At 44.0% G+C, this 19,539-nt stretch overlaps 1 protein-coding gene across 2 annotated transcripts in view; it reads right to left on the bottom strand.

Moving 5' to 3' along the window:
* CLCN3 (chloride channel, voltage-sensitive 3) overlaps nt 1-19,393 on the bottom strand; it is an 89,163-nt gene extending 69,770 nt beyond the window's left edge. Inside the window, exons 1-2 of one of the 2 annotated variants that reach the window (XM_010852778.1) lie at nt 19,153-19,393; nt 8,361-8,536 (exon numbers count right to left, since the gene is read on the bottom strand). In XM_010852778.1, coding sequence (XP_010851080.1) covers nt 8,361-8,520 — 160 coding nt within the window. In that variant the 5' untranslated portion in view covers nt 8,521-8,536; nt 19,153-19,393. The remainder of the gene's footprint in view (nt 1-8,360; nt 8,537-19,152) is intronic. The other variant, XM_010852780.1, reaches the window with a different exon arrangement.
* Nucleotides 19,394-19,539: the final 146 nt, after the last annotated feature.

Raw genomic sequence — 19,539 nt, forward strand, 5'->3', positions numbered from 1 at the left:
TTTGAATCTAGTATTTCCAAATGTTTAAGGTTCTTTATATCCACGGGGTGGCAAAGCATCAGACATGCCTTAGCGACCACACAACAACAGACATGGAGGGGTCAGGAGTGAGCCCTCTGGATGCTTCTGCTCCTGGCACACTTTCCCTTGGACTGTGACGCTGCTGCTGCTGCTGCTAAGTCACTTTAGTCATGTCCAACTCTGTGCGACCCCATAGATGGCAGCCCACCAGGCTCCCCCGTCCCTGGGATTCTCCAGGCAAGAACACTGGAGTGGGTTGCCATTTCCTTCTCCAATGCATGAAAGTGAAAAGTGAAAGGGAAGTCGCTCAGTCATGTCCGACTCTTAGAGACCCCATGGACTGCAGCCTACCAGGCTCCTCCGTCCATAGGATTTTCCAGGCAAGAGTACTGGAGTGGGGAGCCATAGCCTTCTCTGGACTGTGACACTACCATTCACAAACAATCTAGAAACATGGAAGGGACTCCTGACACAGCAAGTAAGCTGCACTATTCACATTTCATGTGTGATATAAAAAGGGACATAAGAAACTAAACTTTAAACTCATTACCATCATCAACACAAACTAATCATTGAGAGTTACTTTGCTGAACAGTGGCTGACTCTAGTTTTCAGTTTTCTTACTCCCAGTGAGGCCAGTACATTTAAGAATAACGTGCCGTTGTGCAGAGGAACGCATGTGTGTTTCATTTTCAACGAATCAAGAACCATATGGCTTTCTTTAATGAATACAACTCAGACAACAAAATCTTGGCCCTTTCTTCCTGCTACTTGTAATGAAAAATTTTGCATTCTCCACAGAATTTGAATTACAGACTAAAGTGACTCACTCAATATATTTAAACACATATCAAGTCTAATTTTTCAGCTTTTCACTAGTTTATAGACTTTTGATACTACCAATTAGTCATCATTATCATTATGGATAAGCTCTATTTTTTAATCACAGCATATTCTGTATCATTTAGGATTCACTCTGAGCAGATAAGGCTGATCTCATCTTTGAGATCCATGGGTCCATCTTTTCAAGCTATTTTCAAAACAAGAGCTAAGCAACATGTAAGTAACTCGATTATTCACTGGAGTCAGGGGACTCCACAGTGGTTTATCTCTGCAACCTAAATCCTAGTCCAGTGTCATATTCCAGTTTTAAATAGGGCTACACTTCTTTTTGATACTACCAGGAATGTTCCCAACATCTTACCTGAATGCTAAATTAAAAGGAAACTGGTCAAGTTGGGGGATAGAGCCTAAGGCACCCAAAGGGGAAGGAACACAGAAGAGAGAAGAACCACTATGAGTTACAGAGGAAAGCTCTACGGCAAAGCGACTGGCTGGGGTTCCACAGCTAATAACTGGCAGAGCCATGATGTAAGTGCAGGTCTGCAACTGGATTGCCAATGAACATGAGGTTTCTATCCAACACAAGCCAAACGCCAACAGTTCTCTCTAGTGATTGATGACTTTTTGGTGTTCTAAAGAGAAATTAAGTCAAAGACTATTTAACACTCAACCGCGTGTCCCACTGTCCACTTCCATGCTCCAGACTCAGAGATGACCTCTGCCCTCAGAAACCTGTCCCGGCCCAGATGGGGAGGTCTCCCTGGGGCAGACCAGGACTTCCTCCAGACAGCCCTCCCCAGCTACTGTGAAGAGAACCACGTCCGCTCTGCTGAGAGAAGAGCTAGCACCAATCCTACCAGCTACATTCGCTGTCTCACAACATAATCCCTTTTCTCCCAACTGGGCCTTCATGCATTATCTCCCGTTCTAGAACACTCTTCACAATTCTAAACAGGTATCAAAATAATATCCTTTTGGAGACTTCCTGCAGCCCAGTGGCTAGGACTTCGCCTTCCAATGCAGGACGTGTGGGTTCGATCCTTGGTTGGGAAGCTAAGATCCCACATGACTCACGGCCAAAAAACAAAAACATAAAACAGAAGCAATGTTGTAATGAATTCAATAAAGACTGGAAAATAGTCCACGTCAAAAAGCTTCTAAAAATTAATAGTAATATGCTTTCTTCAAGATGTAACATTTAGAACCTGTAACCCCAGAAGTTTACACTGACATAGCTGTTGCCAACTGCTGTTCCACAACCTGCACGTTCAACCAGGCACTTCTGAGCACAGACTCTCGTGGAAAACAGATAGCCGCTCACCCCAGGTCGTTCCAGCTTTTCCCGCTGACAGAACCTTCATTTTGTGTGGCTGGTAATGTGCCTAACTGCAGGGAACAAATAAAGATTGTTCTAACCAGTCAGCAATCCTCCTAGTCAGTGATCAGTCTAGGTGTGGGCATGTAACTCAGTTCTGGCCAGTGACGGAAGAGGAAGTCTACTGATGGGGTTTTTGAAAAATATCCTTCCTGGTTAAAAAAAATAATAATAACAAAAGAAAATTCTTCTTTGTTCCCTTGTTCCTTCCTTCTGACTTGACACACTCTCCTGTGGAAAACTATAAATGAAGACATCACCAATCCTGGGAAGATGCAAAGAGCTGGTCCTCCTATGTCTTTCTACGACCCTCAGTTTCTAAAGCGCTTCATATAAAGGGCCAGGGAGCTACTTAAACACAGAAAAATGGGTATGTTCTCAAATTATGAATACATGTGTTTATCTGGTTTGTAACTTTGTAATTAAAATTAGGGTAAAAAAAATCCACCAACAAGGAAGAGAGCAAATGACCAATAACAGCAAAACACTGTTGTTGCTTTTCTAAATCAAACATTCAAGATACAAGGCAGCGAGAACCTGAACTGCCAACACTGTGAAAAGAAGTCAAACAGGTACTCCCGGACAGCCTCGTCTATTTACCCCGAGCCATTTCCGGTTCACAGCAGCACCATGACGGTGCCCTCCAGCTGAGAGCTCTCACCCATCTCCTGGGGCCACAGAGACAAAAGCACTCGGGAGTGGACTCGAAGGGGCCAGCATCCTGGAGAAATGAGACACAACACTTCATACCAGGATACCTTTCTCTTCAGTTTAGTTCAGTTGCTCAGTCGTGTCCAACTCTTCGAGACCCCATGAATCACAGCACACCAGGCCTCCCTGTCCATCACCAACTGACCTTTCTCTTCAAACAGCTACAATTCCTAGACTTCAGGAGAGAGAGGCTGAGAAACCAAGCACAGAGCAGCGGTTTGGAGCCTGAAGCGGCGAGCAGAGCCGCCATCAGTCTCAGCCAGGCACACAGAGACCGAGAGCCTTCATGAACATGCCAGGCTTTCTCCTAGACCCTCAGGGGCTCTGCCCTAAAACTAAAGTGAGCCAAAAACAGACTAAACCTCAGGAAGCCTGAAACCAGGCTGCAAATTCTCTCCATCTTTGATGGGATCATTGCAATTGGCTCCCAGACTACCCGTCTGCCAGAAACTCTAAATACACTCTGGTGAAGATGTCACCTTCACCAGAGCACCTGTAAGTATTTGCATACAACATTCAGCATTCAATAAGAATTACAGAACCCATCTGCTGCTGCTGCTGCTGCTGCTGCTAAGTCGCTTCAGTCGTGTCCGACTCTATGCGACCCATAGACGGCAGCCCACCAGGCTCCCGCATCCCTGGGATTCTCCAGGCAAGAACACTAGAGTGGGTTGCCATTTCCTTCTCCAATGCATGAAAGTGAAAAGTGAAAGTGAAGTCGCTCAGTCGTGTCCGACTCTTAGCGACCCCATGGACTGCAGCCCACCAGGCTCCTCCATCCATGGGATTTTCCAGGCAAGAGTACTGGAGTGGGGTGCCATTGCCTTCCCCAACCCATCTGCAGTCAAGGTCAAGAGACAGAAACCAAGAGGAAAAGAGCAAGAGATATAGACTCACAGGTGACCTCGACATGAGAAGACTCAGACATGAACTTTTAAACAAGTGATTAATACAGAGGTGAAAAAAAGCACACGCATACACAAAAACCACAGAGAATTTCTCCCAGAGTACAGAAGTCTATTTAAAAACAATCAAGTGGGAATTCTATGGCTGATAAATAACTGAAATTCAAAACCTGACAAAAAATAATGAGACAGCGCTACACACCTGTGACAAAAGCCAGCCTCCAGAGCACGGACACAGCATCAAACACCAACAAGAACGGGCGCAGCAGGAGCTCTCAGTCACGGAGAGTGGGAGAGCGAACAGGTGTAGCCACTTTTGGCTGCTGCTTATAAAACCACACACAATACTTGATCCAGCTATCTATCACGTTCCTTGCTATTTACCCCAATGAAGTGAAACATCCACATTAAAAAAAGAAAATATAGAAGAAAGCATAAGAGACACAAGTGAAAAGATGTAACAAATGTGATTGGCGTCTTAAAACGAAAGCAGAGGGGGAATACTAGAAACAATACTTGAGGACACCAGGTCAGAATTATCCAAAAATGAAATTTAAAAGAAAAAAACAGGTGACAATTCAGGAAGTGCTAAACCCCAGCCAGGATAAACAATAAGAAAACAACACTTAGGCACACTATGACTAAGCTTAAGTTTCAGAAAAACCAAAGACAAAGTAAAAGGCATAAAAGAAGCCAGAGTGGGGGGAAAATACAACTGACAACTGACTTTTCAACAGAAGGCAAATGCCATGAGAATTGTATCTTCGAAGTGTTCAAAAAAGATCAATGTAAATCTGGAATACAGGTGCAAAAATATCCTTCAGAAATAAAGATGAAACAAAGGCTTGTACAAAAACTAAGTGAACTTACTGCTGCTGCTGCTAAGTCACTTCAGTCGTGTCCGACTCTGTGCGACCCCATAGACGGCAGCCCACCAGGCTCCCCCATCCCTGGGATTCTCCAGGCAAGAACACTGGAGTGGGTGAACTTACTGCTAGCAGATTGCAATTAAAAGAAATACTAATGAGAGTTCTTCAGGCAGAAAAATAATTATCCCAGATAAAAACACGAAAATGCAGGACAGAATAAAGAGCACCAGAAAAAGTAAAGTTGCGAAACCTAAGCAGGTATCAACATAATACAACAACAATGTCTTGTGCAGTTTAAAATATATAAAGAATTAAAAGACAAAAATAGCACAAAAAACAGGAGGGGAGAAAAGGGGCTAAAATATCCTAAGGCCCTTACATTTCCCGTAAACTGGTAAAAGCACTCATTTATACCACCCCAACCATGAAAACTGGAAGGAATCCACTAACTTCAAGTTTCATCCTAATTCTTCCACTATTTTAACTCTGTCAAATGACTTATATGATCCTTCAGCTGTCATGAATGAAATGAAGGCATATAACCAAGCTTGATGACTCATTTTATTTGTAATTAATTCACTCATTCAATAAATAAGTACCAACTATATGTCCAAAGGGCTTCCCTGGTGGCTCGGTGGCAAAGAATCTGCCTGCCAATGCAGGAGATGTGGGTTCGATCCCTGGGTCAGGAAGATTCCCTGGAGAAAGACATAGCAATCCACTCCAGTATTCTTGCCTGGGAAATCCCATGGACAGAGGAGCCTGGAAGGTTATAGGCCATGGAGTCACAAAGAGTCAGACACGACTTTGCGACTGAATAACAACAACAAATATGTCAAGAAAGAAAAGTACTAATTTATAGTAGAACTAATAAGAATACATGTTTTAATCTCTAGAGTAACCCATCAAACAAAATATAAGGGAATGCATAACTAACAGTATTGGAGGGAAGAGAAAGGAAGCAAGGTGGGAAAAAAAAAGCCAACTGTGACAAATAGAACAGAAATGGAAAGACAGTAGACTTGAACCTAAATATATCAGTGGTTACATTAAATGTAAACGGACCACATTTACATAAAACCAATGCGAGAAACGAAACTCATATATATGCTGGGTTTCGGTACGTCCATGCGTGCTCAGTCCCTTCAATTGTGTCCAACTCTTTGCGACCCCAAGGATGTAGGCCGCCAGGCTCCTCTGTCCATGGGGATTCTCCAGGCAAGAATACTGGAGTGGGTAGCCATGCCCGCCTCCAGGGGATCTTCCCAACCCAGGGATCAAACTCATGTCCCCTGCATTGGCAGATCTTTACCACTAGCACCACCTGGGTTGTGGTACAAAGATAGCCAAATATTCAACGTAACAGAGGAAAAAGTCCAGAAACAGACCTACAGAAATACATCCACTTGATAGATGAGAAACAGGTCACTCCGATGCACTGGAAAATGGAAGATTTTCCAATATATGGGCCGAATAGTTATCCATATAGGAAAAAATGAATCTGAACACTTATATCACATATAAAAGTTAACTGCAGTTAGATTATAAAACTAAATGCAAGAGACACACAAAAAATAAAACTTGTAGGAGACAAGGAGAGAATACCTTCTTGACCTTGAGGTATGTATGGGAAGCTATCTTAACACAGAACAGGAAAAGTATAAAGAATAAAGGAAAACATTAACTGGGTTTCATTAAAATTGACAGTATCTTCATCAAAAGATTCTATTAAGAGCAAGAGAAGACATCTGCAATACATAAATCTAACAAAGGACTCAATCAGAATGCATAAAGACCTCTTAGGCAAAATGACTGAACAGGCACTTCAAAAGACGCTATCTAAAAAGCCAAACAACACACAAAAGGCATTTAAGCTCATAAGCCATTAGGCAACTGTAAATCAAACCCAAAATTTGAGACTACTGCACCCACATCAAAAGAGCCAAAATTTTTAAACCGACATCAAGTATTAGTGAAGACGTGACGCAAGCAGAGCTCACACACTGCTGACACAATGTCCAGACTGTGCCCGCCTTTCACAGGATCTGACATTCACACACCTGTCATCCAAGAGACCATCCTGAGGGATAAATCCCACACAACTGCGTACATGATATGCACTAAAATACATGGACCTGAAAATTCTCAGCACCATGATTGTTAATAGCCAAAATCTAAGAAAAATTAATTTAAAAAACCTAAATGTGTTTCACAACATATGACGGATAGAACAGATAAACTGAAGTGTATTTACAAATGGCATACTACATGGCAATGAAAATAACTACTGCTATATTCAACAACATACATGAATCAAAACACAAGTAAATGGCACCAGACTCAAAAGAGTATATATAGTATAAATGCTTTTATATAAAGTTTAAATACCTGCAAATGTAATCTGTGGTGACAGAAATCAAAATAACAGTTACCTCTGAAATTGGAAGGGGGAATGCGGGCGGATTGCTGGGAAACTGGTCACGTTTTATTTCTTAATTGAGGTATATGAGTGTAACTACTTTGTAGAAATTCATTCATTTCCATGCTTGTGACATGGTGATTATTGTGCTGGCTAATTTTATGTATCAACGAGGCTGGGCAAAGAGATGCCCAGATAGCCAGTGTGTCTGCGAGGGCCTTTCCGGAAGAGATGAGCATTTGAACTGGCAGACTGAAAACTCTGCTCTTGCTGGAGCGGCCCTTGGACATCAGCACCATGGGGCCTGGGCCCTCAAGTACGGACTGGGCCTCAACTCACTGGCTCCCCTGGTTCCCAGGCCTTTGGATCTGGACTGGAACCACACCACCAACTCTCTTGAGCTCCCACTATGCAGCTGGCAGCTGGTGGGACTTCTCAGCCTCTGCCATCACATGAGCCAATCTTTCATAATAAATCTCTTTCTATATGTCTCTGTCTCTCTCTATATATAATATATACCCCATAAGTTTTGCTTTTCTGCTTCAACTACAGTTGTGTACCTCTCTGCAGTATATTATACTGAAATTTTTAAGTTTATCCATATATGAGATTTTCTTTTGGGCTTCCCTGGTGGCTCAGTGGTAAAGAATCCACCTGTACTGCAAGCAACTCAGGTTTTATCCCCAGGTTGGGGAAGATCCCTTAGAGAAGAATATGGCAACCCATTCCAGTATTCTTGCCTGGGAAATTCCATGGACAGAGTAGCCTGGTGGGCTACAGTCCATGGAGTTGCAAAAGAGTTGGACAGAACTGAGTGACGAAACAACAAATGAAAAGCAGACACCAGTGGTAGCTGTACAACAGCGTGAATGGACTAAATTCCAATGAATTGTGCACTTTAAAATGGTTACATGAATCACTGCAATTAAAATAAAAACAGGGACTTCCCCGGTGGTCCAATGGCTAAGACTCCACGCTCCCAATGCAGGGGGCTCAAGGTTCAACCCCTGGTCAGGGAACTGAATCCCATATGCCGCAACCAAGAGTCCACATGCCACAGCTAAAGATTCCACATGCTGCAACTAAGACCCAGCACAGCCAAAGAAATAAGTAAAAATTAAAACAACAAAAAAGCCATCCCAAAACTTAACCTCAATAAAACAATGCCTAAAACAATTCATGATGACAAATATTAAGAGCTATAATGTCAAACTTACCCACTGCTGTGTCACCATCTAACAAATTGTCATCTTCAGAAGTCTGGAAGTCCATAATAACACCTGCCCCGTCTAAAAGCTCCTCATCACTACTCACACTGGTTATACTGTTGTAGCTGTTTCTACAGTAGCCTCTATGGAACAGCTGCTCAGACTCCATTTAGCTGTCTGGTTATCTGAAAAAAAAAAAGTGGGGGGGGGAGAAATGGCTTTAACATTTTCCCAACATATAATAAAAACCATCTACTTTAACAATGTAAAGAAAACTTCTGATCTCATATTAAAAAAAAATACTAACTTCATTACTGTAACAATAGCTAACTCTATTGGGTTAAGTCTTTGGGGATCATTTAATAATTCTATTCTCACTAAGCAGTTGTAAAAAGGAATGAAGAACTTCTTCAGGTAATGGTATAAAGTAGTCTCTCAGATCCATTGTTTCAAAATACAAAGTACAGAGAAGTGTTTACAATATACTATAGTATACGCAAGGGCTTCCCTGGTGGCTCAGATGGCAAAGAATCCACCTGCAATGCAGGAGACCAGAGTTCAATCCCTGGGTCAGGAAGATGCCCTGGAGAAGGGAATGGCAACCCACTCCAGTATTCTTGCCTGGAAAATCCCATGGACAGAGGAGCCTGGCGGGCTACAGTCCATGGGGTTACAAGAGTTGGACACGACTTAGCAACTAAGTGACAACCACAGTATGTGTGGGGCTTCCACCCAAAGAAAGGGGGCTGTGGTAGAGGCTGACCTGCAGCACATAGCTGGCTGTGTGTGCACAGACCACCTCTGGAGAGAGTTCTAAGAAAGTTGCCCACAGGAGAAAGGGACAGTGGCTGACGCACCAGGTATGAACGGGAGACACTACGTACCTTTTGGATATCTCACCAGGTGCCAATACTAATGTTAAAGTAATGTCATTTAAACATCTGTAAAATTCCATTCTCCTTTCAACACTTTAAAATTTAAAGCTTCAAAGCCCATAGTCAAATATCAGCCATGAAAATATGGTAACAGGTCACTATTTGCATTTCTTTCCATAAGAGAATTAACAAGCAAGAACATGTTTTCAAGGCTCTTACTCCGTGCTTTAAGAACAATGTAACTCCTGAATAGCTTGGTGTTGTAAATCCATCTACCTACGTGCTCAACATCAAAACAAGTGAGCAAGATACCAGCAAGAGGTTCAAAAGGTTTAGGGGTGGGACTTGAAAGCTATAATCGCAGGAGCAGTTCATCCAGTAAGCCTGGTAAAACGAGATTTGTCAGCTCTGTCACGATGAGCACAAACGAGTAAAGGCGAGTGGACTACGCGTGGTCCGCTTTCAGTGCTGGAATCTAGCGCACAAGACTTGAAGGTCAAAACACTCTCCAGTCCTCAGGATATTTTCCTCTGGCCAGGTGGGGTGGGGTGGGGGAGAAGTAACCTCTAATTAAAAATTACGGGGTCGCAAAGAGTCAGACCTGACTGGGCAACTGAACAACAACAACTTTTAAAAAGATGTATCAATTACCTAATTTAAAGAGAAGTTAAGAGAAGGTGGAGCTGGAGAGCTCTGGTCTGAACATCTTACGCAGTAAGTAGAACATAATACACAGATAACAGTGATCAGACTGTTGACTTAATCAAGCAGGTAAAAAGAGAGATGTATTCAGTGTTCAATAAACAAGGCCTTTCGACAACAGTGCTAATCTGGTCGTGGTAAAATAACCAAAAACTAGCACCTAAGTTACAAAGAAAATCTTAAATATTTACTGCTTTTCAACTTTACTGATGTTTCATGATTACCTCTACCAAAAATGGTCTATTATACAGAGATCTGTTAGAATATATTAATTAAAACAAGAGTTTTATTTCAAGGTAAATGTTAAAATAGTATGAATATAACTGTTCATACTAAGAACTTTGCAGTGTCCACAAAGGTGATAAAATTAAATATTGTGGCTCTTGAGTAAAGAACTAAAAGTTTTTTTTTTAAAAAAAAAAGCATTAACAATTCAAAAGTCATTTTCATTTTGATGTAGCAAAGCACGTCCACTAAGGGTTTGCAAAGAACACAGACACTATTCTTCACTTCTTTACGTGACGGTCACACTGGAAGCGCTTAATACTTGTGATAACACGCGTCAATGGACATTAATTTGCTAGAGGCTGTACAACACCAAGAAATCGCGCTCAAGTAAAACTGTGTCCTGAGCCCTCCATTAGCAAGTTCCAACACAGCTCCTCCATTTTGTCCCTGGAAGTCTCTCAAAAACTGTTAGTGATAACTTGTAACTTAACCCTTTCACAGTGTTTAAAAAACTTCATTTCAGGAACACCTCTGATACATCTAAACTTCACAGCTTTCTTTGTAACAAGAGCAACCAACTCTGTTTCAAAGTTTGTTAAAATCAGGTCTGTGTGGGTTCTTATTTCTATAAATTCAATAACTTTAAAAAACTATTCTTATTAACCCAGAAACCTGTAGAGCTGAACTGTCTGACCAGCAGCCACTAGCCCTGAAATATGGTTCTAAGGAGAAGTATCTACTGGATTCCTGTGATTTCATAAAAAAAGGAATGCCAAATATTTCATTAATAATTTTATATTGATTCCGTGATGAAACAAATGGGCTTTCCCTAGTGGCTCAGCAGTAAAGAATCTGCCTGCAATGCAGGAGACACAGGTTCCATCCCTAGGTCAGGCAGACCCCCTGGAGGAGGAAATGGCAACCCACTCCAGTATTGTTTTCTTTTTCCCTATTCCAATATTCTTGCCTGGGCAATCCCATGGACAGAGGAGCCTGGCAGGCCACAGTCCATGGGGTCGCAAAGAGTCATATAAGATTAAGCACGCATGTGTCTGCTGAAATAATACTTTACATATAATGGGTTAAATAAAATATATCATTAAAATTAATCTCACCATTTTCTTTTTAATATGGTTACTAAGAAATTGAAAGTTATACATGTGGCTTGATTTGCAGCACAGGTGTTTTTATTGCACAACACCGCTATAAAATAGTCAAGAATCTATGAAAGCATGAAGTAAGTACACAGAAGGAATCTGGACACCAGTGTTTAACCGCTTCAGGTTCTAAACTCCATCCCTAGGCTTGATCACAAAAGGGTATTTAAACCGTAATACAGCAACTGAAATTCTGCATATAAAAAAAAATGATTACTACAGTCTTATTTTTCCTTTTAAACTGTTAAAAACATATTTAAAACCATTTCAAATCATTTTAACAGACACAGTGACTTGCGAGTATACTCCTATAGAGCTATGAAGAGTAGAGCTAATCCGAGAAAAGTCCCCAGGGAGAAAACTGGTTCGCTGCAGTGACTTCCTCAGTGATCTGTGCACCGTCACCCTGGCCCTTCACATCTCTTCTCTACCCTGCAGCCAGCATGATCTTTTCCCAGGGCAGGCCTGATGCTCACCTCTCCCCATGCCATGCATTAAGGCCTTAATCACCTCTCACCACGTTTTGCCAGCAAAGTAATCAACACAGCAGACAAGCCCGTGCAGCCAGGCCTCTCCCGCCTCTCCCAGACATACACCCTCCTCTGGGCCCTACGAGGCTGCCCCGGTGCCTGCCCAGGCTCAGCTGCTCCCTGGGCGTGGAAAGGGCCCTCCCCTCTTCATGGAGGTGACAGTCCCATGTATCCTTCAGCTCTTACCTCAAGAACCCTCTAGTCAGTGAACAAACTCTCCAGCAGAGTTTATATGTCAGGCACCACCCTAAGCACATTACAAACTCATTTAGTATCTGTACTAACCACAACCACAGCCCCAAAGGCTCTACTGTCATCCCCATTTCACAGGTGAGGACACTGACACACGAAGAGCTGCAGTAACCACTGCAAAGTCGTGTGCTGTAAAGAAAGCTGCCTCAGCACCCGTCCACCTGGGCTGGCTGCCCCAACCAGGCCCAGTGCACACGGTGAGTCCCCCGCCTCCCCTGACGGCACACGCCCCAGATGCAGTGTCACCCTGCTTCGTGGGATAACTGACGGCTGTCTGCCCCCCGGAAGGCGGCACAAGGCCTGGCCGCGCCCATTTCTGCACAGCACCATGTGCTTAAGAGGGCTTCACTTTTTTAAACTTTTTACTTGGAGACAATGGAGATGAGATGGCTGGGCAACATCACCAATGCAATGAACATGAACTTGGGCAAACTCTGGGAGATGGTGAGGGATGGGGAGGCCTGGCGTGCTGCAGTCCATGGGGTTGCAAGGAGTCGGACACGACTGGGCGACAGAACGGCAACGGTGATTTCGCACGCAGCTGCAGTAAGGAATTCAAAGAGCTCCTGCGTCGCCTCCCCTGAGCATCCCCAACGGTCACGCTGTGACACTGACACAGGGCCTTCCCTCACAAGGACCCTCCTGCTGCCTCTACAGCCACAGCACTCTCCTCCAGTCCCCCAGCACCGCCTCCTAACCCCTGGTGACCTACAGCCCACTCTCTATTTCTGTAACTCTGCCGCGTCAACAGCACTGCACGAATGGAGTCGTGTGGTCCACGCCTTTGGGGACGGGTCCACTCGGCACCCGGCAGGGCTCTGCAGAGCCGTCCGGGGCTGGGGTCTGTCAGCACTCCGCCCCTCTTTATGGCGGAGTCGTGCTCCGTGACACACACACCACGTATGTTTGTTTAGCCATTCACCTGTGGAAGAACATCTGGCTCTTTTCCAGGTTTGGGCTATCACAAACAAAGCCACAATAAATACCCATGTACAGATTTCTTTGTGAACTTAAAGTCTTCATTTCTCCGGGATAAAAGCCAAGGACTGCTATTACTGTGCCATATGTTAACTGCATGTCTGGCTCCTAAAGAAACCGTCAATTTAACATCCCTCCCTACGATGTCTGGGTGAGCCTGGTTTTCCACATCCAAGCTGGCACTCGGTGGTATATATGTTTCACCATTCTGACAGGTGTGTTTTGGTATCTCATGGTTCTTTTAACGTGGTTTCCCTAACAGCTAATGTTGAACATATTTTAAGTGCTTACTTGCTACCTGCATATCCTCCTCAGCGATATGACTCTTCATATCTTTTGCCAATTCTAACTGAATTGTTTTCCTTCTGAGTTTCATATTTTAGAATATGTATCTTAGATACTAGTCCTTTGTCAGATGTGTTGTTTGCAAATATTTTCTCCCACTCTGTAGCTTGGTCTTCTTCTTTCTAACAGGGTCTTGTTTGTTGTTTAGTTGCTAAGTTGTATCTATTCTTTTGTTACCTCATGGACTGTAGCTTACCAGGCTCCTCTGTCCATGGATCTCCCAGGCAAGAATAGTGGAGTGGGTTGCCATTTCCTCCTCCAGGGGATCTTCCTGACCCAGGAATCGAACCTGTATCTCCTACATTGGCTGGTCTATTCTTTACCACTGAGCCATCAGGGAAGCCCTTTAACAGGGTCTATCATGAAGCCAAAGTTTGATGAAGTTCAATTTATCAATATTTCCCTGAAGGATTATGCTTTGGCATCAACTCTAGGAAATCTACTACCAAAGATTTCTCCCAAATTTTTTTCCTAAAATTTTTATAATTTTACATTTTATACTTAACTCTAGTCCAGAGGACAAAATGGTTGGATAGCACCACTGACTCAATGGACATGAGTTTGAGCAAGCTCCACGAGATGCTGAAGGATAGGGAAGCCTGGCATGCTGCAGTCCATGGGGCTGCAAAGAGTCGAACACAACGGAGTGACTGAACTACAACTGTAGTCCACGTTGAGTGAATTTCTGTATAAGCTGTAAGACACAGGCTGAAGCTTGTTTCTGGATGTGTGGATGTCCAGTTGCTCCAATGCCATTTGCCAAAAAAGTTATCTTCCTCCCACTGAATTGTTCTGGGGCCTCTGTTAAAAATTAGTTGGGCTTATTTGTGTGAATCTGTTTCAAAGATTTCAAAAAACTCTGTTCTGTTTCAGAGTTCTCTGTTCTGTTTCGTTGATCTGTGTTTCTACACCTACAGCAATAACACACAGTATTGACTACTGGAGCTCCTGACATTGGAGAGATTGATTTCTCACACCTGATTCTTACTTTCCGAAATTGTTTTTGTTATTCTAGTTCCTTTGCTTTCCCATATTTATTTTAGAATAGTCTATCTGTATCTACAGAATTTTCCTGGATCAGTTAACTATGGTGTGAATAACAAACTGATCTATCTGTACTTGGATGATGTATGAGAACTGAAATTCAACAAGACCTAAGCTGAAAACAAACCCACTTGTCCTCCCCCTCTCACTATCTCAGTTTACAGCACCACCATTTACCTAGTAGGCAAAGTCAGTTTTCCGAGTTACTGATTAATGTATTTGACAAACTTTTTGCTGAGCGCCCAGCATGTGCTGGGGGTCCTGAGTAAGAAGAGGTCCCTATTGCCAAGGTGGTGAAGGTGCAAGACACACATGTAACTGCACACGGTAGGAGAGGCACACAGGAGAGGGGCACAGCAAGTCCACGCGATGCCAGGAACAAGCTGCTGCCTGGGAGAGTCTGCAAACACCGAAAGAGGACACAGTGCTGCAGGGTTAGGATGGGTTAGCTAGGCCGACCATGCGGCGACAAGCTGATGAGGGGGAAAAGCAACATAATACAAACTGCTCGGGCAGCTCAGTAAGAGGTGGGGACTACAGAGTAGCTGTGGAGGCGCCCAGAAGCAGGAAGAGGCTCTTGGGTTCTGCTGAGGAACCAATTCACTCACTCATGTCAACACATGGTAAACCACAAAGTCTTTAAGAGAAGTCACCTGATCGGAAGCGAACTTTAACAAGCCAACCTCGGCGGCAGTGTGGAGGACAGACAAGAAGGGCAGGAGACTGAAGACCAGCTCTGGGGAGGGGTCCGGGGGCCCTTACTCCAGGAGACCCTTCACAACCTTGAGTATAACACAATGAGGGCATCACTGCACTGAGTCACAGTGACATGACAGCGCAGAAAGGGCTGTAAGGACCGCGGAATAGGCCATGTAACCAACAACACCTGAGGAAGGGAGCAGGGAAATCTAGATTCCCGCTTGGTTTCTGACTTTATTAACTGATTCAAAAGAGCTGGAAGAAGCAAAGCGTCGTCTCCTGAAGCTTACAGGACTGAACACCAGAGCGTGCTTTCCAAATGTAGGATCAAGGCCAGGCTAGAGAAGGGGGTGGTGACTCTGAGCACCAGTGTGGTCCCCAGACTGCACACACTGAGCAGTGCGGCCCAGAACGGGGGGCTGGGGAGCAGAACAAGGGAGACTGGACATGCGGCTCAGGGGCCCAGAGCTGAGGGAGGCACACTGAGTCTTCAGAATTCCAACAAGGCTCTGGGTTCTCATCAAGGGAACTGGGTAGGGCTGAGGACCATGGCTAAGCTTCCAAGGCATGTCTGTCAGCTGTCTGAGAACAGCAGGCACAACCAGAGAGGGGCAAAGGAAATTCCGGGTGTCCGCAACCAGAGAGATGAACGAGAGTCTCAGGATTGATGACAGTGGCGAGGGGGGATTCCTGAGTGATCTATCACTTGGCCCCAAGGAGCTTTCTGGAAGAAACATCGCAGGAGCTAAATGAGCAAGATACTAGTCCAAGATTAAAATGTGACCATGAATTTCAACAGAATCACTTATTCCTTTACTGAAGCAACTGTAAAAAAATAAAATATAATACAAATAAAATTTTTATTGATTGATGGCATAAATTACATTTCCTACTGTCCTCAGGGATATGACAACTTTTTCCTACAAATTTGTAAGTTTGTAAATGTAACAAAAGGGGACACATGTAGACACCAGAACTGTTTGAAGAGTTCAGAGAGAAGACCACATCCCACTGTAGCTGATGATGACAAGCATTTTTTGGAAGAGATACATGACCTGGATCTTAAAAATGGGGCGAGAGGGCATTCCCTGGCGGTCCAGAGGTTAGGACTCAGAGCTTCCAGTGCTGGTGGGGACCTGGGTTCAAACCCTGGGCGGTGAACTAATGTCTCACAAGCCACCATGACACAGCTGGATGAAAAAAAAAAGGTCGGACCTCACTGGGGCAGAGATGAGAGAAGAGGTTAGTCAGGTGAAGCAAAAGCACTAGCATGAATCAAGCTATGGAGTCAAGAGGGTAACAAAGACATTTACGAAAGAGAGTTATGCACAGAACACAGGTCCAGCCCAAGGTTCATGGGCAAATAAGTTTGGGTAATAAAACACACCCCCTAGAAATGTCAAGGCTAAGAGCATGAGCAAGGTTCTTGAGAAAACAAAACTTATTAACAGTTTCTCAAATCTATTTTACAAAGGATCGGTTCCTCCATCCCTTACAACATCATGAAACGTAGATCACATCAAAACATCACCGGATTAAAGAATGTATCCTGATACAAATAGTCAGTACTTACAAGAAACGACGATAATTAAACTGATTTCTTCCCAATGTAACATTTGTTGATATTTTATCCTACTGTCCATTAAGATAGCTGCATATTTAAATCACTGCACCTTTACTAAATGCATAACCTGCTAGAGGAAGTGGCTATCTATTCTGAAGAAAATTTCCTAGATTCAAAATATTTTTTAGATCCAGTAAAAGAGTTAAATGCCAGATGATTTTAAAAGGAAAAACACACATACAAGTATAAAGCTCAGACTATCACAAGCAAAAAGGTAAACAACCCAACAATAAGATGCTGTGGAAGACGTACACTTCGAAAGCTAATTTTCATGACTTTATAAGACAGAAACTGTTGAACTACTTCCCATGAGGGCAAGAAATATGTTTACCTGACTTCATTCCAAAGCTGCAGATCAAATCTCTCTATATTTCAGCAATGCAAAGGGATAGTTTCCCCATGTAGATTCACCTTTCATTTTATTCTTAACTGAAGAACAATGATCTCTAAGAATCAAAATGTATCATAGCTACTATGTTTAAATACACATGTGAAAGTATAATTTTAAAAAAAACAACAGTTTATTGAGTCATGGAAGAAGAATTTTAAAAAAGGATACTCCAGAGCTTCTATGATTTTATATTACTTTTATATTGAAGAATGAATGGACCTATGATACCATCTCTCACCCTACCTTTTCTTCCAGAATTTTGTTGAGTCTTACTTGCCTTGAAGGGCAGCAAAGTACCAACTCCAAGGAGCTGACATGAGAACTCAGATAATATACAGAACCACTTCAGAAAGATCCTGAACCACAGAATTTGCTCAGTAAATGCTAACCCTTATCATATTTTAGGTCCCTGCTGAAAAGTTTGACTAGAAACTAAGCTGAAAGTTCCACAAAGCAGTGACAGTGGCCCAGCTTCCCAGGACACTGCTCTAGCAGCTGACCCACCACAGAGATCAAACCCGGCTTCCTGAGCAGTCTGAAAATTATTACCAACAGGTCACAACAGGAAATGGAAAGCCTATCACCAACATGAGCTGGAAAACTGCCAACTCACTAACAAAACCATAATGCGAGCAAATCTTTCCCCTGAACTGGATCTATTCAAAGCTAGGACATTTGCATATGATTGAAAATATATGCTAAAACACAAGTTCCAACTAAAGATGTAGGTACTATACATTCATATTGACCTCTTAAAATAATTTCAGGTGTTTTTCAAACAAAGAATCAGTCTTTGAAGAGTGTGGGGGGTAAGGTGTGGGAGGAGATGCAATCTGCTCTGGGTTCCGCCAATAATAGGCTGTTCCTATCAACCAGAGGTCATAAACTGCAGGCTTAATCTGAGTAAATATCTGCACGGCACACACCTGGCTTTTAAGCCCTATTGTGTAACAAAAAAACAATCAGCACTGGCACTTTCTTTTAAGGTGAAAATCAACCATCTATACAGGAGCATTTTAACTCCTGCATGTCCTCCCCTGCTACACAGCATTTTCTAGTGACTCACAAAGCAAGTAAAATAGACTGACATCAAATTATTTATGTAAAGACTCAACAATCCTTTGATTGTTGAATAAACCACAGAAACCACAATGATGCTGCAGGAACTGAAATGCATGGCTCAAAAAGTTTATAGTTTGCAGAACTGAACTTCTGAATTATCAAAAAAAAACAAAGTGTAGTCACTCATAAAAAAATTTATCTCATAAAAAAGAATTTTCTTCCAAAGGAAACACAAATTCCAGCCCCTAATATGCATAAGGTGTACTTAATTGTCTTCTATGAGCTCCAGTTTTAAAATGCTGTGCAAATAAACCACATTATATAGAAAGTCAATTTCTGTGTCTACGGTGGTTTCCAGTCCAAGTTTAAGATCAAAACACAAATGCTATGTATACACACAAACTATGGTTTGATATACACATAAATTTTTTAAAAAGTGACACTGAACAGTAAGTTTATATTTGGGCAAATTTCACCAAAGTGAAACCCACAATCTCTTCCTGGCAACTACGTCCACTCTGTTCAAAGGTCTTTTGGCAGTTCCTGAAGAAAGCAGGCGCAAGCTTAAAAGAACGGTCTCGGGCCTCACCTGCCGCTGGCGGGGTCAGCGTCCCGCAGGCCAACCCGTCCCAAGATCTGGATGGCGAGGCAAGAGACGCCGGCCCCGCCGGCTCCCGGCCCCCGCCCGCCGCCGCCACTCACCTCGCCGCTCAGAGGCAGAGCAGCCCCGGGGCCGCGTCCTGCGCCGCCGGCGGGCTCCGCATTTGAGGGCGGCCGGAGCGCCCAGCCCCACAGCGACCGCGACCCACGGGCTCAGCCAGGCGGGAGCCGCATCAGGTTGGAGCCGCCGGCTCTGGAGCCCTGGACTCGACCCGCTGCTGCCCCGAATCAAACACGACCGCCTTAAAGCTCACCTCCCTCTGGAGGGACCACAGCTGCAGCCATGCTCCAACTCGGAGAGAAACTGGAGCGGCCGGCCGCCAGCACCCCTCCTCGGCACCCGGCCCAACTCCGGCCACAGGCTGACGGTACCGCAGGAAGCGCTGCGGTTCCGAATCGTCCAGTCCGACCCACCGACCCCGGGAAGCGGACAGGAGCGGCTAGAGCAGGGCCGACAGGTGCGTCGGCGCCTGACGTCACCGCGTAGCCGTGAACGGCCGTTCAGCGCCCAGCCCGGTTGGAACCGCGTCGGTGCCCATTGGGCCGTGAGGGAGCAGGGGGCGGGACTTGTGGAAATAGTGGGCGGGGCTTGTGGAGGCAGGGGGCGGACTTTGTGGGAGCAGTGGGCGGGTCGTGAGGGA

Source organism: Bison bison, unplaced genomic scaffold (genome assembly GCF_000754665.1).
Source record: "Bison bison bison isolate TAMUID 2011002044 unplaced genomic scaffold, Bison_UMD1.0 scf7180017864316, whole genome shotgun sequence".
Taxonomy (NCBI): Eukaryota; Metazoa; Chordata; class Mammalia; order Artiodactyla; family Bovidae; genus Bison; species Bison bison.